We start from the raw sequence: 23,061 nt of genomic DNA, 5'->3' as shown, positions 1-23,061 counted from the left end.
AGCGATGACATTGCAGGCAATGAATTGTTCGATGTCATCGCATAGGTATGGGTGCGGCTTCACTCGAGGGGCTGATGACATTGGAGGATGTCATCGCTCTGTGGTCCGGCTGGGAGAGGTGACGGTGGAGATCCGTAACGACGAAAGAAATGGCATCTTGGGCACACGGACAGAACCAAGGAAAGTGTCATATAACACTAGCTAGCTAAACACACACTAAGTAGCCCGATGACTACACAGCGATACCACCAACGAAAAAAGAACACGTGGACATTACCCTTTTAATTTGGTGCGCTTCTCAGTCTTTAACACTTTCTTGAAAGTTAGTTATTTTCAGTGTGAATAGAGAATTTCTTGGAAAACTAAAACTGAAGCATCTAGGAGTCTAGTAGATTGGAGTCTACAAGGCAAAAGGCCATGAACATACATATATATATAAATATATATTTTTTATTATTATTATTTTTTTTCATTTACATGTCTATTTATTCCTTAATTTATTGATTTTTTTTTATTATTATTATTTTACTTGAATTGTTCTGCTCTTCTCTGAGGCTTACTTTTTGGCACAGCTTTTAAACGTCTTTAATTACATCTGAGCCATTAACGTAGAATTCTAAAAAGAAGTCTATTTGCGCACAATAGAACTCAACCTCGTTTTGCCTTTTCTAAGTTGTAAAAAAAAATCTATAAATCTGAAAGGTTTATGATTAATACTTTTTTCTAATTGAAGATCACTAATGCATTCGAAGTTTCTTAAAGTAAAAAAAAAAAAAAACCTCAACATTTATTTGGCAACTTTTTTTTTTTTTAAATATATTAAGTCAAGGTTATTTCTCTCAGTTGGGCTAATTACCGAAATGTTACCCAGAACTGTCTTCTGCCTTCTGCATCATTACGCTACCAAAGAAATAGGTTTACTTTTGAAAACTAAGCGATTTTGTTTAGGGTTATTCCGAGAGCTTTCCTTGCATCGCACATTATTATTGAACAATTGATGTATCTGGGGAAAGAAAAAAATATATATATGTAATGTGTATTATTGATGAAAAGATTGCATTGCCGACGAGTATTTTAAGCCTCAAAGATCCCTGTCTGAATGGTTTTCTTCTCTGCTATTAAAGAGTGTGATTCTTTTTCTGTATATCGCTCACTTCTGCTCAACGTCAATATTCGGCAAGCGAGTGAGAATAAGACTCTGTTATACGTCTTCCATGAAAAATAATGAAAAGTGGATAGTGCACATTTTGTTGCCATATATAGATTTAATGTTTTAGATACCCTTGTCAATCCAAGCACTAAATTGTCTGGAATTTAAAATAAAAAAATGGACATTTAACTCTTTGGCTGCCTTTTAAATAGAGAAGCTGCATCTAGGAATGAACCTGGTTCCCAATGGTTTAAGATCCTCTGCTCCACCTGGCTTTGTACGACAAGGTGTATCGTCTGATTCCCAGTAAATTATACTGAAATATTTTGCCCCAATACATGTTTCGTTATCGTTTTTAGTCACATGACTTTAGAAGTCTCTTCCAAAGATGGAGAAGATTTCGCTAGAGAGTGGAACAGCAACTTTAAATTAATTTAAGCTGACAAAGATCAATGAACTAAGTTTTCGAAACAATGTTCCCCCGGAGTTTAGGGTTATATTTTTAGGTGGTAAATCGCGTCCACTCCCTGCCTAAATTCTTCCTAGTTGTACCTAAATTCCACCCACTTTCAAAATCTTACTGGGGCCTAGGCTCCACCCTTGCATGGCTATCCCCGCCCCCTTTTAAAAGCCACACCCTTTCCATCCTATATAAGGAGCAGGAGAGGGGAGCTCTCCTGGGTAGCCAGTTGTGGATTGATAAGAAGCTCTTTGCAAGGTTGCACTTGGGAGTGTGGCTGGGGTGGGATCATGAATGTTGCCATTAGGTAGAAGCTAGAATGGTTTGATTGACAGAACGGAGAGACAAGAAGTAAGAAAGAAAAGAGAGAAAGTAGAGAGAGAAAATTGAAAAGAGTAGAGAGGGAAAATGGAGAAAAGGCAGAGAGAGGATTGGCGAGAGTAGAGACAGAGAGAGAGAGACAAGGTAGAGAAGAGATAGAGGAAAGGAGAATAGAGAGAAAAGCGAGAGAAGACAGAGGAAAAACAAGAGTGAAAGGATGGGATAGCAAAAGCAGGGAAAGGAGATGAAAGAGAAAAGAAGGAAAGGAGAGAAAACCAAATAGATGGAAAAATAAATAGAAGCAGATAGAAGTCTCATATGGTGATGGTGATTTTTCCCCTCTATAACGACTCGTTAATATAAGGCCAGCTATTTAGCTTTTTAAGCGTTCAGTCGAGAAGGCCTGGCACTGCTTTTTTTCTTATTAATTATGTAATTACGTTTGTAACAAAACCTTCTCATAAAGGCACAATAAGGTAGGGCGCTCTCTCTCTCCCCGCTGGGCAGCTGTCCCATCAGGTTGCTTCTCCTTTGTACCGTACAATGGACATAGACCCAGAATACCTTCCCTCTCATTAAAATCCTTTTCTTCACAAACCTTTCATACATTTGCTCATTTTGAACAGTATTAAACAACGAAATTATTTTATTGCTATTAATGCCATTGTTTCTTTTTTAAAATCTCCAAATTCGGTGCAAATCCACATTTTTTTGATCTGATAATGTGTCGAGTACTCACAGAAACCTGGACATTCTATCTCACCCTCCCAGTAGGTTGCTATAGCAACGCACTGTGATCATTCACACAGTCACATGGATTGCGAGTGGAAATTTTACTCTCAATGGGAGAACGGAGGGGGGGGGGGCATGTATCTTATTTAATAGTTCCAAGTTCCTAAAAGGACTTTTACCCAACATTTTTTTTTATTATTGCATACATTTTATTTCAGTGAAATTTTGTGATATCACCCAAAAAAAAAACCCCACAACCCATTATTTTGATTTAAGGCAATTTTCAGTTACTTGTATGAGGCTGAAAGGACAAATTACACTTAGAATAAAATCTGCAGTTTGAAAGATGTTTTGATTTGAAATGTTGAGCGGTGGTATTTAATATCAACGTAATAAGCGTGGAAACGGCGTTTGCTTTTATTTTGTTTAAATTATCTTGAGATTTATTTATTTTTTGATGCTGTTGAAAACTTGTGGAAACCGTTCAAGGGAAACGTGTCTTCTGGGTTATTGAAGCAATAGCACGCCGGTCTGAAACTAACAAGGGTTACCTGGGAGGAATGGATGGGACTTATTTTCCGCAAAAATTCTTATTTTCTGTTTGTTAAAATATATATCCACCCCGCTGACCCTCGATAGAAGCAATCCCTCGTCTAATATCTCATTCCCCCCTGAGCCTCCAAATAGATTGTTAGCTCACAAGCACAGGCTCCCTGTTTCCTTTTCTACTATTATGTGTCAATTGTGTATATTGTTAGTTTAAATTTTATTGTTAACTTTTTCTCTCCTTGTTGTAATATTGTTACGCAATCTGTGGGCGCTCTATAAATGTAATGCAATGTATATTAAATATAAGATGAGTTTACATAGGACTCTCCGACTGTGCCCGATGGCATTTCACTACCACTGTAGGACCAGAGGCTTAGATGTATTTCTTTATTCACCTAGATGGGGTAGATACACGAAACAGCTTTCCAGCAGAAGAGGTAGAGGTAAGCATGAGGACCAAATGCTCCTTATGTGTCATCAAGTTCTATATCTGTGATTATTCACTTTACCTATACCAAGGGGCAGATTTGGAATGGCTGAGCAGACCTGGCACTTTAAGGCCAGTGGCCACCAAATGTTTTAAGTGTGGCTGTGACATGACACATTACAGGATCTAATCTGCTGCTGGAGCGGCAAGTATGAGGCCCTATGGGCTACCTGCCCACCTACCATTTGCCTTTTGTGCCAGATGGCCAGTCCGGGGCTACCGATATCCATAAACAATAAATAATATCCAGCAATAGCCCTTGCTTTATATTCTGGTTCTCAGCCAACTTTTACTCAACTGCTGGCTGAAGATCGTAGGAGTTTTTCATTCAACGCTCGCTCAGCTAACTGCGTTCTTTTTATAGAAAGATGGATCTGTAATATAAGACGCACAAAACATTTTGAACCGAAATGAGGAAAATTAAAGCAAACTGAAAATGTTCCCCCCGATAGCGTTGTATAAAATCAGGAGTGGGAGCCATAATCAGACTGTTATATTTGAATGTGGCAAGTGCCGACTGTCCCACATATACGTTTGCTGTAAGAGGCATCACACAAAGTGCTTCTCCACGCAGCAAGGACGTTCGTCTGTTCTCTCTCTCCGTGGCAGACACAGCTGACATCAACGTGAACCATGTCCTTGTTAACGCTCAGACAGCTCCGGAGAAGGAGCGAGCAGGAGGGTCCCCCGCCGCTCGGATAAATGTTTTGTGCAAACAGCAAACAGCTAGGGGACTCTCCCCATTACACCAACTACAGGCTGTGTATATTAATAATATATAATATCAGGAGTGCGGGGATATAATCGGTACAATATGGTATATGGGAGAACATACAACACCATGCATATTCTGGCTTTGGCTAGACACTGTACTAAATGGTCTACCAAGTTCTTCTGTTCCCAGCATTGTCACCATTAATAATAATAAATAAATAATTTATCATTTATTTATAAACCAAGATTTAGAGGTCAGAAAATCAGACTTCTGTCTCATTGAACTCCTCCCTCTGGCTACCGGTACTGGAAGCAGGAAGCATACTTAAGTATGCTTCCTGCACATATGCTGTAGCGCTCCCATTGGAGTCAAAGCAGCCAATCAGAGCTTTCACTCGGAGGATATGTCATTGGCTGCCGCTACCGCTATTGATTTCGGGAGTCTCTTTTTCCAGTATCGTAAGATTGCGCTGACTGTTTTGCATTCAGCATGGTGGGCGTATTGGGGTGAATGCAAAATGAGCTCCATGAAATATTTTACATATTGGCCCATGTCGCCCTTCCTTGAATTATGGATGAATGTGATGTTACTGTATAGGGATTTGCAGTGATGTCAGTATCTGGAGGATTTCCTATTTTGAACATGTGCAATGAGTTATGCAAAGTCAACATGATGATACTACTGAACCTTGAAGCAGTAAATCCTACCAGCCGACAGAATAGATACTTATTGTTCACATAGTAAATTCAAATTTAGGTGACACCTCCACTCCCAGCGTGTTCCAGATGCTAATGTTCTCCTTGTTTTATGTTCATCAAGATGAGACTGCGATGGACTCTTTGCTGATATTGAACTGTAAGATGATGATAGTAGAAACATGTACCCCTGATTTTTAAAGGGACACTTCAGCCATCATTTGCACTTCTACTGGGGTCTACTGAGACCTCCATGTGCAGAAAGCTCTCCCATGGTTTCGAGGAAAGCATTTCCCTGCCGTTGACTGGCTGCATTACGGAGGAGGATGGGAAGCTGCAGCTCTATGGCGGAAACTTCTCTCTAAGAACTCATAAAGTACTTTATTATACATTCTTCTTTACTGGGGTTATCAGAGACAGTAAACGTTTCATTTAGTGCCTCTAAAGAAGACCACAAACAGGCCAGGATTCCTTGATGTCCTGCTGATGTGACCCAAATCAAATCAAAATCACATGGATTTTCATAGAAACTACGGTAATCCTAAAAAGGCACAGTTTAGGGAAGTGCTTTAAATGTTTTCGATATCCAAGAATCCTGGTGGCCCTTAGAGTCAGGTGTTGGACCCCCTAAATATTGTAGAAGAGCCAAATAGCTTTGCTTAGTTAATCATTAACACAGCTCCGATTTGAATTGTCAGTCTTGTAGCTTTTATAAAATGATTATTTTTAGATTTACATTATTACCATTATCTTTTAATTTTTAGATACATTCTAACCACGTTGCGTTCTAATTATTATACATAGTTTTACGAACTGAGTGTTAGTGTTACATTGCAAGTTAGACAGATACATCTGAGCACCGGAGTGTTATGCACATGAATTAAAAGAAAGGCGTAATGAATGAGTAATTGCCTTTTTTTTTTTATAACGTGAATGAGTGCAGCAGTAAAAAGGAACACAAGCCATAGAAACGTCACATGTACACGGCATTCATCAATTCCCTTTTCAAGCTGTATATTATTTAAGGACACTTATATAATTAATGTATTGCATTGTGTTTTTGTTCTATGCACAAATAATGGGTATTTGTACAGTATGTATGTGGGCTTTGAAAAGCGTTTCTTGAAAGCCTGCGTGAAAGAGCAGAATGTTTATTTTTTTTTCCTGTTAAATACTGTTTTTTAGATGGTTAGTGTTTTTTCTCATGCTATATATATATATATATGTGTGTGTTTGACCTTTTATAAAATGTTTCATGTTTTTACACCTGTCTATTATATATACTGACATTTGTAAATATTATTTCCTTTAAATAAGTAACGCAATAAGCCCCGTCGCGTTGGTTTAATTCCCGCAAAATGTTTAAGCTGCAGTCCCCATGATAAAGCAACGAAAGGACTTAAGAAACATTTCCATATTCAATAATCCAATTAAGTGAACTACCTATTGATTTTTTTTTCTCTCCCCCCCTCCGCACAGAGGAGGCTGAACCGAAATCTCTTTCTCTTGATAAAAAAAGAGAAGAGAGGGTTATTGAGGTCTCAGCAGGACGGCGGAGAGCTGGGAGAGGTTCCTGCAGAGCCTGTGGATGGAACTGCACAAGACTCATTGTATATTTCGAGCCTCCAAGATCAATCTTGATACTCCTGTAGCCAAAGCCACAGAGGAACAAAAGGCCTTTCACCTCCCCAGCCTTCATGTGTGAGTTCCATCTACAGACAGCTTTGCTATTTCCAGCCTGAAGAAGGGACCTTGGCGCCCCAAAGCTTGCAATCTTCTTAGCGTTAAATGTTAACCCTTTCAGGACAGTTTTTTCCCCTTTAAAGTATTTTTCTAAACCATGTTTCATCTCTGCATTCAACAGAAAAAAAATCCATTCGGTTACATTAGTGCATCAAAAGAATTGAGGATCTATGATGTAATACAATGAAGAAATAGCTTCACAACAATAATGTCGGTGCATAAAATACTGACCTTGTAAATGAACTCCATACTGTTGAATTAGGTCTACTTTTTCAGCAGAGGTAGCTGATCTTTGCATGGAGACTATAAGAAGTAGTATTGGGGTAGTTCAGGCATCGTCTGGTATTTTACCCCAAATATGTGTGTTTTTTAATCATTATTAATTAACTGATAAATCATAATCTTACTTCCTATCATAAGGAGGGATATGACTTTTGTGAGATTAATTAGCAATGTTAATGTCAACTATGGATGACGAGATTGTCATTTAACTCATATCACCCATATGTTGGTGGAGTTGAAGGGTATACGTTGCCAGGCATATTCCTTTGGTAATAACGGGGTTAAACTTTTCTGTTTGTTAGACCTATTACTGAGCATAGAGTTATATGGCCTGAAATTGCCGTAGGACTTCCTATGCCTGCCTGGAGGTTTGCCTGCAGAGAAAGATATTTATTCCCATCTGCCATATGACCCTTAGCCTTAGCGAAGTGCTTGGATATTTTTAAGGTAAAAAAAGAAAGTGATGGGTTGGTTTCTTATATATTAATAACTGAATATTATTATTTATTGATTTATATGGCACCATCAAGTTCCATGGCGCTGTACACTAAGCTTGCTCTCTGTGACCTTTGAAAACATTTACCGCTAATTGGTGTCATTCATGGTTGGGTGGACAACATTAGACCCAAGTGGAAAGCCAAGAATGTTAGACCCCCAAAAAATAGGCCACATAAGGAAAAGGATCAGTGCCGGGGGCCAACCTGTCCAGCTCAGAAACTCAAAATAGCCTGTATGGGTGCAAAGCCCACAGAGAGAGCACAGAAATGATCCTTTTTGGTCTGGGATATTGTTCAAGGTTCTACAATACCCAATGTCCAGAAGTATGTCAAAAATACCAAATATAATTCCAAAGCAAAGCATTTCCAAAGTTTTTTCAAGAAATTAGATTTAGGAGCAAAAACTCTGTTGGGGATCAATATTTGGCACGAAAGCAAGAGGAGTTTATATATATATATATATATATATATATATATATATTTAATAAATTTATATAAATTGATATAATTTTATAAATAATTTAACATATTCTGGGTTTATTCCTTACAGCTGCCATCTGTATATCAAAAAATGTCGTGTGTCCCTTTTCCACTTTTTTCCAGCTTAATGTCTTTCCAGTTTGCCGCAGCTGCGAGCTTCCAGGCAATCGGTGAATTATGCAAACACTTGCTTATTATGTAGGCTGCAGATAATCTTACCCTATTAAGAGGTGTCTATTGTAGTTGAACTAATTAAGCTGTTTTCCTCCTTCTTTTACTTTGCAACAACAACAAAAAAAAAATTCCTTAAATATCCCAGTCAATTATAGATTAAACCGAATCCAGAAAAAAAAAACCCCACTTACTTTATAAACATTAATTTTTTTTTTATTTGGCTGTGTGAATTATTTGTTTAAATGTCTTTGCGTTTACCTACAGAATTTACAATGTATCAAGAAAATTGGTATAAAGTTTTAGTCCTCAGTGAATAGCATTATGGGAAAGTGTAGTAGTCTTTACTGGCCTAGTTGACTATGCCTAGGACAGCAGTTCCAGGTTGGTGGCAGCCCCTCTGCTGCATAATTGGAGGTTGATTGGCTTTTTAGGCAATTAGGCTCCCCAGCTCAGCAGTGCTCCATGGGCTGGCTGAGGAGGTCAGAGATCTCCCCGGCCCATGTAAACATGGAGCCAGAACACATACTTTGAACCACACATGCAGCGTACAGGGAAATGACATCATATCCCAGCAATCAGCCTAGCGCAGGGGTGTCCAACCTGCGGCCCTCCAGCTGCTGCAGGACTACATCTCCCATACTCCTCGGCCAGCCCCTTAGCTGAAAGGGCATTATGGGAGATGTAGTCCTGCAGCAGCTGGAGGGCCGCAGGTTGGACACCCCTGGCCTAGCGGGTGACGTCTGCAGAGGGAAGGGGTAGGGGGGCAGTTTGGGCGCTGTCCATAGTGAGACCTAGAGCAGCCTCCAGCCAAAAAGCATGCATTTCTGTGGATGTATGTTTCCACCTGTACGTGTTCATGCTCATATGTGCACCATACCTGCTGCCTACTCTCCAGGCTTGACGTGGGTATTCTGGGAATCACAGCTATCAGGTCGGCCTTTGACTTCCACGTATGGAAGTGGAATTTGGCTCCACCCACTCCTTGCATTGCTAGCTCTGCCTTCTTAACTCAGAGGTGGAGCTAACAACCCCTTCAGCCCTCCTACAAGGAGCGGGACAGGGAGAGCTCTGAGGAGCCAGCTCTTGGAAGTTTCATGGAATGTTTCTAGCTATTTACTGCTAGGTACACTAAAAACTATTTGTACAAATTTAGGGGATGGCGTGGAATGTTTTTATGAAGCCTGTGTTGAATATGTATCGCGTTAATACATCTCTGTGCTAACACCAGGTCCGGACTGGCCATCTGGCACACCAGGCAGCACCACAGCGGAAGATCAGGTGCTGCAGCATGTGACCAATGGCTGCATATGCCAGGGCGCATGCTTCGTGAGCACAAAAACGTAGTGTGCTGATTGGACCATTCCATAAATTATTGTGGCAATAACTCTTTCCATCACATTTGCTGTTTACCGACAACCCCAAAGAGGAACTGAGGCAGAAAATCCCATTACTAATTCAATACAGTTTAACAAAAAATATATTTTTTATAATTTAATGTGGAGCTCCCAATATCATGGGAATATCCTTAAAAGACATATCGTGAAAAAAAAATATCTTTTTTAACATATTTAAAAGGCTGAAATGTTAAGGATTGTTAGCATAATAGAATGTGTAGCATTAAGTAGGGACATCAGAACGACGGAGGTAAATGGGATTAATCTACCCAAGATTACTCAAGAGAAAAGGTGGATGAAGTTCCAACAGTGACTTCATATTTTACTACGCGATAAGGGGATAGGGCGAACTTTATCCTAAACACATAGGGTTAATGTTTTTTTCCCCCAGGTGATAGGCATCCTGTAATTCTTAATTTTACAATGGAAAAAAGTTCATTAAAGATGAATCTCGGTAATGAAATTGGTTTCACATTTTTTTATGCTTAGGCCAACATCATGTTTGTCACTCGTCTTGTCGATAAAGGGAAAGAAAAGACAGTATAACGTTGATCACATGCACCGAGGGCCTGGCTCGCTCCCTTTCCAACTCATTAAGAGAATCAAATGATACGCAGTAGGCTGGTATTGTAAATTCTCAGCGTTCATGATGCCTCTCAGGTCAATTTAGAGGCAAAACGATCCATTTGAGCTTGACACATGGCACGGAGTGAAGAGGAACCGAGCCAAGCGAGTGTGCCCTCTGCTTTCACTGGTCTTCGGGGGATTGTAAGCAGACAGTTAGCTCTGTGCCGCACAATGATTCCAATGTGTCCTGGAGCTTAATACACATTATTGCTAAGTTGTTTAACTTAGCCTGGTGCAAGAGCAGACTGGCAGCTTTTTGGCTGGGGGCAAATATGGTGTTTTTGTAGTTACACTGAAGATTAAAAGCGCATCGTACCGGACCACGTTTTGAAGCTCCATTACCACTATTATTTTTTCAGCTTACAAAAGTGTGAAATAAATGAATGGGGAGAATGGTTGTGAAAGTCCGATCACGGTTGACACCCCTGGTTAGAGAAATATTTGGGAAGAAGACTTTTTGACTTAAGGAACTATGTTAGATAAGTGCTGGGAGATACATGGTGCAGCTGTGGATATGTTTGAGCGAATCCTGCTGGGAAGTCATAGTTTTACTCGGGATAAATAGAAAGCTAGAACCATATGAGATAAAAACAATATCTGGCATTTTTATTTAAGGAGTTTGCACATGGAAAGAACCAGTTGCTTCTCGTCAATGAGTTGATTCTAGAATGTAGCAAATGAAGTCTCAGCAGGCATTTCTAAAACATAATGGATATTTTTTGGAGGGACATGTTCCCACAGATCTGATTTTAAAAAAAAAGCCACAAATGTTCAAATCTAGAGGTCTTAGTTTCGCTAAACTTGACATTGTTTATTGCCCCATGATCTCCGGGAGACCTTCACCTCCAATTATAGATTGTTTGCATACAATGACCAAATTAAGTATTTTGATACTAATATTTTGTGTTTTCAAAATTGTTTTTTATGCATTTTTTTCACAGAAAACATATTAATATGCAGAAATGTTGTCTTATGCTATTTGCCTATTCCTTGTGGGGTGTATATTAATTCCCCTTAACACTGTCCATTTTACTCATTGTTTTAATAAATCGAAATATCAGCCCTCAATCTTCTTCCAACCAGAACTGAATAATAAATGATCAACTTTCTGCGTATGACAGCCTAAACAAAGTTATCTTAGCCACTGCAGCCCCTCTTCAGAACCAGAATTCCATATTGCCCCTGGCATTTGTGACCTTTGGTGTTTGTGGAAACCCTAATGAGTTCTTATTATAAGCATGAGGCCTGCCTGAGGGTCTACAGCATCTGCTGGTCTTCAACCACCAGCTCCAACATGGATAACGCCTTTCCTACAGCCAAAACTACAACAATATGTCATACCTTGTGGGGCAAGTAGCCTTCTTCCTGCCACCTTGTGGATGCCCAATAGGTTATATTCAAGCCAAAGGGATATTTAAATCATCCATACGGTTATCCAAAAGAAATACTCACATGAGTGCGGAAAGGATAATTCTGACTATAATAATATTAAAATATGTTTATTTTTATTATTATGTGTTACTGCCATTTTATTATGACAAATGTATGTGTATATATATGTATATGTATATATGTATATGTATATATGTATATGTATATATGTATATGTATATGTATATATGTATATGTATATGTATATATGTATATGTATATATATATGTATATATATATATATGTATTTTATATATGTATATATATATATATATATATATATTTGTGAAATTAAATGTGTGTAAATACTAATACCTTGAGTCACAATGGGTTAAGCACAAGTTCCTCAATTCAATACAACTCACATGACATTCAGCTAATAGCCTGAGCATAAAAGGAGTCTACAAAAAAACATATTTTAATTGTACACAATTTACATATATTCAAGCACAGCTCATTTACCAGAACATTCAGCTATTATTTATAAGATGTATGTATCCCATACCTTGCATACCTTTTAAGGTCTCCAGTATTAACCTTAATGGTGTTTATTTAAGCTGTCCTATTTTATTCTATGTATGAAATGCACAGTGGCATAAAATGCTAAATAAAAGGAATTAAAAGGTGGGGGTGACCCCCAGGCAGCTTTACACATGAGTGACAAGGCAGATGTCCATTCAAAGCCCCACTCAGGTCTATTAAAAGCCAGGGTCTCCACAGCCAATAGCTGTCAGCAACATGTGGAGGGATTGCTATAGCAACCAGTGGATGGGACATGTGCTACAGACAGGGGGCTCCAATATAAGGAAGGGGCTCAGCCTTGCCTGCACTTTCCTGTCACCAGACATTGCACTGAGAAGAAGCAGCAGAAGCAGCGGCTGCCATCATCTGGCCCCAGGACTCTGCTTGTACCCTAAGAACAAGGTGCTTTCCAAGGTGCTGAAAACACCTGCTCCATCCACACTTCGACCCACCTGCTGAGCTATCCTCAGACTCATTACCCAAAGAGGATCTTCACTTTTAGGAGGTACTGGAGGAGATCTGCACTGGGGATGCTTTCTCTGGATCTGCCTTGTGAGTTTCTTTGTCTTCTTCCCTTTTGCAACCCCCTCCCTTTTCCCACTCTCTGTCCTCCATGACTCCTTGTCCTGAAGTGGAGGGTCTCCAGCCTCTCCAGAACTTTTAAAGAGAAGAAGGATTTAGTCCAGATTGTTATTGTTCTATACAAAAAAAAACCCGTCTTTGCTGCCAAAGAGGAGACTTACTGAGACCTAAGGTCACTTCAGTGGGAGCAGGTAAATACAGCAAGGTTTTATGTTCCATGGAAGTTTCAAGGAATAAAACATCGTTCTTGACAGATCCACTCAAACTCAGACAGTTTCTTAATATACCATTTTTTGGCCAAAGGGACAGTCAAAGTTTTATCTGATTCAACATAGAATGGGCTCCAACATATTTAAAAAAATGCATGAAACCAATATATATTATTAATCTATAATAATAATAATAATAATAATAATAATAATAATAATAATAATAATAAGACTATCTATATAGTCTTCAAAAGCACGACCCAACTGAAATAATTATAACCACACTATATATAATAATTGAAAAATAGATACATGCAATATTTTTTGTTAGCTTCTTTGTGTTAATATTAGAAGGTACTGGCATTCTGTTTTAAAGCTCTCATCCTAAGGTGATATAATGGTAATTTTAGGATTTTAGGAAATGTTATAAAAATAATTATTAAAATATTCAGAGTGGAATTTACTTTTTCTGGTGCTAATGCCAGATACACAAAGAGTTAATGTTAAATGTGCACGGTGCTTAATTTGAGAATGAAGGATTTGGGTTCATTAACTTTGGCTGCCAGGTAGTGAATAATAATAATAATAATAATAATAATAATAATAATAATAATAATAAAAATAATAGTTTGTGTTTTACACTTGATCCTATGCTGTCTTAAACGGAATCTGATCAAAAACTATAAATTATTACCTTTTTAAATTATGTCCCAAGAATTAGTGAATATTTATATCCCTGTATAAAATGGTACTTTTATAATGTATCATAAAATATTGATAATGTAGAACTTGTTGAATGAAAAGAATAGGAAAATGGAAAATGGTGTCTTTATTATAACATCTTATAATATTTCGACCAGCCAGGATCTATACTCTCATGGATGAAAATCCTGAAAGCTATAATACATTGTTAAAATAGTTTGGCATTGTGAAAAATATGCTTCGGAAAATGTTTGAAATTTAAATATTTTTCGCAAAAATAACACCAATTTTGGTTGCAGTAAAATTCCAATTTTAAAGAATAGTTCAATTATTTTAGGAAAGGGTACAATTTCTAGATCAATTTGTTTTCATTTAAATTAAATTTGTTTAAAAAATCAATTGCAGTAAATCCTAGGTTTATTTTCTCTCTGTTTCAATTTTTATGGGGAGCAATAATAAAATGGAATACAAAATAAGTGGATAATTTAGAAGCATATACTGAACAACCAAAGCTATATGGACTATGTAGGACCAGAAATCACCTAAAAAATGAAGAGAATATCTGTTTACCAAAAAGTATATAGTTGCAATAATAAGACACAAACAATTCGGATGATTCATCCTTTGATAAATAAGTCCATATAGATCAGATATATGTCATTTAAATCTCAATAGCAATTAAAGGGTTTTTTCTTTTTAATAAAATACTTGTTTGTAATTAATCCACATTCGGATAAAATCCTACATCTGGTATTTTGCTGAATATGCTATTGTTGCTTTTTTGTGAAGTTGCTCCTGACACATTGTTAAAAACCCATCCAGAGCCCTTAGCCTTTGAAGTGTCCTGATTCCTGGTGTATGTAGGCATTATCTGAAGGCTGGTAATCCCCCCTGAGTACACCATCCGAGCACCCATGTGAGTCTGAGAGAGAGAGGGGTCCAGACCAAGATTTGTGTCCTGACCTCTCAGATCTCTTTGAATAAAGTCCTATTTGCAAGCAGTCCGGCTTCCATTGTGTGAGAAGAAATCTACTAATCTCTTAGAGCCACAGGAAGAATTGGGAAAAAAAGGGGGGATCCAGATCCTCCAACACTCACTCCTAGTGAGCAAGGGTGTTTAACCCTATGTGAACCCACCTTTCCTTCATGTTGATCCACAAGGGGTTAAGATCATCCTGGGTATAAAACAATAAAGCTGGCAACTTAATAGACCCAGAAGCAAGATATTCCGTGCCCAGTTACCTCCTGCTTCTAGAATTGTGCGTTAGGGATCTAGAACACAGGATCGGGATTGGCTTTGATTTGTGAAGATCCAGAACAAGCTGTGGAAATCCTCATGGCTGTGTAATAACTGGGCATCACTAGCAATAGGACTCAGCACACATATATACAAACTGCCACACATGGGCACACTTAATAGTGTGCAGGAGCAGGCTTGCCCAACATTCTGCCCAATGTATTATCTGTCATGATAATACCATATATTATCCAGTTTATGCATAGCACATAGATTGTAGACACGTGTATGCATCTGCTGTAGTTTATATCAAGGAACACAGAACCTAATATATTATAGTTAATATATTGCACATATATAATATTAGATGGATAGATCGTGGAAGGAGGGGGGTAGCTCAGCCCCGACCAATATGTCAGCTATGGGTGAAGTTTTCCCTCCTGGCATGGGGGTGAATTTGGAGGAGCTGAGAATGGTGGATTTGCAAGTACAATTTGTTCTGCACAGTGGAACAATGACTTCCCAACACAAAGGATTCTTGCACTTTGTACACAGCTTGCCTCCTGTGGCTGTCAGCTCAGGCAGGGCAGCCACAAGAACACTATCTCACCCCTTATATGCCATGGATAATGCTCTGATGCTTGCACCATCTTATGTTATATATATATATATATATATATATATATATATATATATATATATATATATACCCTGTATATGTTGAAGCTTTGTGTGTTCCTACAGATCAGTGTATAGTAGTTTATTGCATGTGTATATATGTATGTGTGTGTGATTGTGTGATTATATAGATTGGGTAGCTACACAGTATACACTAATTATGTGCACAATCCTGTTTAACAATATTGTTATTGGTAAAATTCTATGTATTATAATGACATATATTAACTCAGCAGCTGGTCATATTTATACATTCTTGCTTACCATGTTAAGAAGAAACCCTTTACCTAATTTACTAATTTCATCACGAGGGACTTTAATTGATATGGACAACAGGATAGGGTTTGACAACTAATCTGAGAATGCTGAGGAAGTTGCCAGCTATGATATACATGCCCTTTGTAAAGTAATTATAATTATTTTTATCACAGCAGCTTCCCTGTGGCTGGATGACCCAGCTTTGAGAAGTATTCTCCTTTAAGAAAACATATGACTGTAAATGTCATGTTCATAAATATTTAAACAGAGCCCATTCCAATTTCAGCTGGATCCTGACAGGATGCCTTTAATTAACCCTGAGTGACAGCTGACATATTCTGAGAGCTCTGTCCACTGTAGAAGCCCTAGTTCCAGACTAAACTGCAGGCTAAATCCCTATGTGAGCCATCACACCTACTTCAACTTTAACTATTTACAGACACACACAGAACAGCTAAATATACTACAAATATTCTAATGAATTCACAATGAGCACACATACATATGTTAAATATACAACTAAGGGGTTATTCGCTAAACAGTGAAATTGTAGGAAAGATGTAGGAAACCTGCTAATTGCATTAAAGAGGAGCTTCTGTTGCAAGAAGGACTCGTCATCTGACCCTGAATAATGAATAATGAACTCACTTAGCTAAAGTGATGATGTCATCAGCGAATAGACATACACATTGGATGAAGTACTCAGCTCACATTCACAATTTTATTTGTAAACTCATAAGCCCTTGTAATTTAAAGTACATTTAAGTACTTTTAGAAGTCTAAGATCACATATTGGCAACACCTCTAACAAACAATTAAGACTTGCAGTAGACTTTGAGACTTGCACATGAAGAAGCCATTCCCCTGGGCTTAATGTGTGTAAATCTACAATTTTCAAGTCTTGCTGCCTGGCATAGGTGAGCAGCTTGGGGTTATGGAGAGCTATCCACAGATAATTAATTGTATTATTAATATTAATTTCCTGTGTAATTTACCAGTAGTGGGTCAAGCAAAGATCCATGTACTTCCACAGGGCCTTGCATCTAATACTCCCATCCTCTGTATATGAGTGCTATAGAGCAGCTGCAGGGGCCTAGGGACCAGAATCAGGTTTATATTGGCATTTTCAGAATTATTAAATATTTAAATTCCTGTTTGCATTAGAGCTCTGCAGTGAACTCTTTGGCAAGCAAAGGGTTAAATATTTTTCAGGGTCAGGGAAGCAGTGAAAGTTCTTTACTAAACTAAATCACTAAAATGATTATTGCTTCCCATTGTCACTATTTTCCCACCCACTCCATCAGTTAAATGGTTAAATGATGCTTATCCAAAGTAAAAGCACTGCAGAAAATTAAATAATAAAAAAAAACTAATTTCTAACAACTGCATTTGAAAAAATGTTGGGTTTTTTTTTACCCCTTTAAAAATATTCTATTGGCAGATTGAGCCCAGTTCTTGTTACTACCAACAACGCTATGGAATATGTTGGCACTTTACAGATAAAAGACTACATAACCCTTGCTTCCTCTGCTCCAGGGTCCATTGTGCTCATTATAATAAGGGTCTCTCTTTGTGCGCAGCCTTTCTTAACCACCCTGTGTTCTTATAACTGAATGGCAGCTGTGTTAACCCTTTCATTTCCATGTAAGGAAGGGGGGGGCTTTTATCATGAAATCAATCCAGTACTGACTCTTCAGGCTTGGGAGGTGGATAAGCCTGGTAATAACTGTTGATTTGATGTGTTGGGTGCATCTGATTAGTGTCACACACCAGGCCTTTATTAATGGGCACTCACCATTTTTCCAAAAAAAAAAACCCCTTCCTATTTAAATGCAGATTGTGACCCTTCACCCCTCAGTTTTGTTCTTCCAGAGCAGGGCTCAGGAGGGAGTTAACAAGTGAACTCTGGTTAGCTGGGGTTTGCTGGAGTTAAATCCCCATAGGGTGTGAGATGCCCACCAGAGGGGGGATAGGTTAGTGGATCATCTAGATAAATAGAAGAATATTCTCTTCTTTCACCAACAGCTTAGTGTCTTAAGTTTTGCACTCTAGTGAAGCTTCTTCTTTGCACATGGTTGGATTAAGCACAAATCTATTTAATTAACTCTTTCACTGCCAGGTCCTTTATCGGCTATTTAATAGTTAAACATGGGGTGGGCACAATCTACTAAATAATCATGACTAATGGGAGAAAGAGACAGATGGGAAATGTAAGACATACTCTTCCAGACCATTGCCAATTAATTTAAATTTAGGTCCCTTCTGTATTATTCGAGAGGGGAGGGGGGGTATGATTTTAACTGTTAACCCCAAAATATTGACCTGAAAAATAGGTCCCTCTTTTACTAAGGCTCCCATGTTTCTGGGAAGAGAGAGTATTTAGATGTGCCAGCCATCGCCTTGGCACTGGCACTGGATATTGAATGTTTGTACAGCGCTATGGAATATGATGGCTATATAAATAAATAATAAAATCTGTCTGCACTCATCACATTTGGATATATATGTTGGTCTATGGGATTATTGTTCTTTGTTCAGAGATACAATAATACCAACAACCCCCAACACCCAGATGTTTAATTTTAAGTTTTAATAATAATATGGAGTTGTGTGATTCCTTAGTCCCTCTTTATCCAACCCCTAGGCATAGCCTGCAAGATTGCACCTAATTATACGACAGCACTGCCTGCACCCAACTGCCTGAACCCAACTGTGTTAATAATATCAGAAAATTGCAAGGAAAATATATATACTTTTTCCTATTTTCAATTGTTTTTGAGGAGGAAATGAACATTGCCTAATTTATATTACTCGACATAATATATATTTTTCTAACCTACTCCTTCCCCATGGGATATTATGGATCTCAAAACAGAAAAATAGCAGTCCAATACTTATTAGAGAACAAATAGATAAGGGTTCTGTGCATAAACAAATAACCCATAAGGGATTAACATACTAATGTAGCAGTAGTAGTATAGTGGCTTTATTCTGGCATTGATTGGGTTAAGGGAAGCCTACTGTTTCAATTAATCTAGGAATTTAGCCCCAATCTATGCTAGAGTCCCCAATGTTACCAAAAATATGTAATTTCCTTTATATAGCAATTATAAGATGCTGAAATACATGATGAGGATACTGATGATTTTGGAACTTTTAACTATTTCTTAGGTTGCTTTGATCAGTTATTTTCAGAAGTGGTAAAAAAAAAACACCAAATCCATCACAGTGCCATGATTTACAATGGGTTAATAGGACAGATGTGGCTGACATTGTCCTAGAATGTTTCAGTCTCTTCTGTACTTTAAGATAAGGGACCTTGAGCTTTGCAGAACTAGGTCATATGAGGAAATAAGAAGCCACAGGTAATCTATTTCCAAAAAAACCTCTCTATGTTTTACATTCCCTATCAGGGATTTAAAATAATCATTTTCATAGAAATAATGTATGACATTAATAATAATTAAAATTAAGTCATATGGTCACTCTATGCAGTATTTGATACACGGTGATAATGGTTGTTATGTTGAATAATACACTATAGGTTGCAATGTATTATAGGAGATAAAATGTATCACTGATTTTTTTTATCCCTGATTTTTTTGTGATGTTTAAGAGAAAAAAAATGTTCTCACTGAATATAATCCAGGTTAATTTGTTCAGTCAGATTTGGTTAATTGGATTGATGGTCATATGAATCATGATGGATATGTAGTAGGTAGGTGTTCCTCGAGTTCTGATGAACAAACTAAATGAGAGGGTGCTTAAAATTGTCACAAAGGTCCTTCCCCTCCAATCACCCCACAACCACCAATCGTGGGGACAATTTTACTGCCAATGATTAATTCTCTGGGTTTTCCACATGGTCTGAAATGATTAACCCTTTGAGTGCTGCAGGGTATTCTATCATATAATGAGGCTCTGCAAAACAAGTCTTACCAAATGGAATAAGGTCGAACCAAATTTCGTTTTTCAATTTAAGGTGTTATTATTATTATTATTATTATTATTATTATTATTATTATTATTATTATTTATATAGCGCCAACATTCCACAGCGCTGTCAAACAGAGACGATTTATGTAGAACCCAAGTCAGACTTCTTCTCTGCCTCTTGCTGTAACCATCTAAACCCTAGCTCATCAAAGTCAGATGGATACAAGCTTGTTAGTGTGTTTGCCTTCTATCTATTGCGTGTATCCCTTGACCCTTGAATTGCCAGAGGGATAGAAAACATATAACTAAAACCTGTGTTTAAAATAACAATCATAGGAAATTGGCATATGAAGTTTAAGTTCCAGTCTGTACAGCAAGGCTTATAAAGAGTTAAAAACATGAACTCTAGATCCTGAAGCCGGGGGTATCAAGGTATCAGGGGTGCTTTGGTGTGTTACAGTGAGTGGTGCTTGTGTTTTGGGGGGGACACCCACTAAATGGTATAGAAATCATATGGTGTTATACAAAAGGCAGCCCAGGGGTCATCAGAACTCAAAGGTGGTTCCCAAAGGACCTGTCCCATGCATGTGATGTGACAATAGACCCTGGATTCTCTTTGGGAGTCACAGCCTCTCATGCCTTGCAAATCCATGCTGCCCAGCATTGATAGGGTTTTTCTTTCTTTCTTTCTCCTGCCTCTTCTCTCTCTCTTTCTCCTCCTCCTCCACCTCCCCTCCTCCTTCCCTCTATTTTTCTATCCACCTCCTGGGGGCTGCCAAACCTAACAATCCTCCTCTTTGGAAACCAGGCGACTAAGGCTTGGGAGTCTTATTGAACCTGTATTTCCATTAACTCAGCTCGTTGCAATAGCTAATCCACTGCACTGAAGGCTAGGAGGCTAATTAATGACAAGCTTTTTACAGTGAAGACTGGAGATAATTGCTTTGGTGGCCCTTTTATGATGCCAAGATATAAATGGACCGGTTCTAACATAAGAGGTACTGTGTATACTGCAAGACAGGAGGACATTAAGAGCTGGCTAGCTGAATATGGAACAGAAAATTACTAATAGACCAGAGATAATGAATAGACCAGCCAGGCACTGATGGGGAAAAAAATCGTTTTTATTAGCAAGGAAATAAGATGCTGGAAAAGAGTTTTCTAATTGTCCTAATCTTGTAGCTGGCAGGTCGGAGGGGAGGGTGCCGACCCCCTGATTCATTTCTCTGCTAATTGTAGGGAGGGGAGGATGCCCAAATAGCCAGTCTACAATCTAATTTTTCAGTTCCCCTCTCTCTGTTTTTCTTTTTTTAAGTTTTTTTTTAAATGTTGCTAATATTCCTTTCTAATGAAGCTAATAAAGGGAAATTATTTGACAACTTTGCCCATGGATGCAAGTTTTTCTTTAAAAAAAGATCTGTGGATTATATTCTGCACTGTGGATTAATCTCAGGGAGACTGGCCACTCACATAGATCACAAGTGAGTTCATTTTTCCCATCCAAATTTTTTCCAGGAATGAAAAAAATTCTGGCACTTAGTGGGTTAATTAAATGCATATGCGGATTTTAACTGTATTTGTTGTTTACATGTAAATAATATAACATGCTACGAAAAGAAAATCGTATCAAATATTTTTCATGAAAATTATTGTATATTTATTTAAAGGCATTTTTTACAGAGTAAAATATCTTTAATGAAAATGCTATTCTATATGTATTGAAAGGCAATTCTGTAGATTTACGGAGTACTATATTTTCATGAAAATTGTGTTATATATTTATTTAAAGTCAATTGCATAGATTTACAAAGTAAAATATTTTAATGAAAATTATTACATTTCTTAATGGAAATTGTATGCATTTACAGAGTTAGTCAACCTCTGCTCTTTGTGTGTAACATTGTATCTTGATTATTAGTGTTATTGCATACAGTAATTATGTTGCTGTTGTGTTACTATAATATAAATCATTTTGTTTATTTATTGGATAAGTTTGGGGTAAAAAAAAACAACACTTAAAATGACTTCCTCGTTCTCATTTTTTCAACAGAAAAGCAAATTGAAGTTTTTAACTCATCACCTTGAAGAAGAGAATTCCACCAAATTTATTATCCTCACTCTTATCTCCATCGTCTGTATTATTGGGGTTCTTACCGGCTCTGGGGTTATCTACTGCTTAAGACATAGGTCCCACCACAAGCTCAAGGAGAAGCTCTCTGCCTTAGCATCTGACACCAGCACAGATGCCACCAACGCCTACCAGGTAAGAGCCTATTCTCTGTAACACTACGAGAGATGTAAAATCTCTCTTATTTCTCATCTAAGATTTTAAATATATTTATTTGTATACATTTTCTTTACATTTCTAATGAATTTATTTTACTAATAAGGCAAAGCACATGAGACACACACACACATTATAATATATATATATATATATATATATATATATATATATATATATATATATATATGTATATATAATGTGTGTGTGTGTATAAAATATATATTTTCATGCATAGAGAGGTTTACCTATTTATTTAGTTATTTCAGCATAAATCTTCCAGTCTATGTCTGCTTTACTATTTTCAGATCCCTTGCAAGAAACTCTGATCCATCTTCTGTGTGTTTTGTTGATAGTCTATGGCTATTTAAATACATTTACACATTATTAGCTGCTTTGATTAATTAAGGGGCGCCAGGAAATGAATGAAAAATGTATATGTGTGTGAATGTATGTATATATTATATATATATAAATTAAGCATCCATCGCCTTGTCTCTTCATCTTCTAAACGCTAGACCAATACATACAATGGGAGAATGGCTCACATTAAAAAAAAAACTAAAAAACCCCATTATATTAAGTTTCTCTTAGTTTGTTTTACTATTAGTCACTAATGTGAATTTTATAGGCATGGTACATGAGATGCTTGGAGAGATACATATAATATTGTATGGGAGGTGTATGATTTTGTTCTATATATTTATATCCACCATTATTTCTTTTTAATATTTAATTTTAAAACATATACAATTTTATGACAGTGGGGTATCATCAATTAACTACACCTAAACAATATTTGCTTTTGTGAAAGTAGAAAATGTCTGTTAAAGCTCAGGCTAAGGTCTGGTACATCAAAAATTGGAAAAGACATTCAAGGGCTGCTCTAACCCTTTCAGTACTAGAAGGGAACGCC

General features: G+C 37.5%; 1 protein-coding gene across 1 annotated transcript in view; it reads left to right on the top strand.

Annotated features, from left to right (window-relative positions):
- Positions 1–23,061, top strand: part of PTPRN2 (protein tyrosine phosphatase receptor type N2) — a 371,264-nt gene that overhangs the window by 291,880 nt on the left and 56,323 nt on the right. Inside the window, exon 13 of the mRNA XM_053467055.1 lies at positions 21,912–22,124. Coding sequence (XP_053323030.1) covers positions 21,912–22,124 — 213 coding nt within the window. The remainder of the gene's footprint in view (positions 1–21,911; positions 22,125–23,061) is intronic.

The sequence above is a fragment of the Spea bombifrons genome, chromosome 5 (assembly GCF_027358695.1).
Source record: "Spea bombifrons isolate aSpeBom1 chromosome 5, aSpeBom1.2.pri, whole genome shotgun sequence".
Lineage (NCBI taxonomy): Eukaryota > Metazoa > Chordata > Amphibia > Anura > Pelobatidae > Spea > Spea bombifrons.
This window is presented reverse-complemented; position numbering and strand designations above follow the sequence as displayed.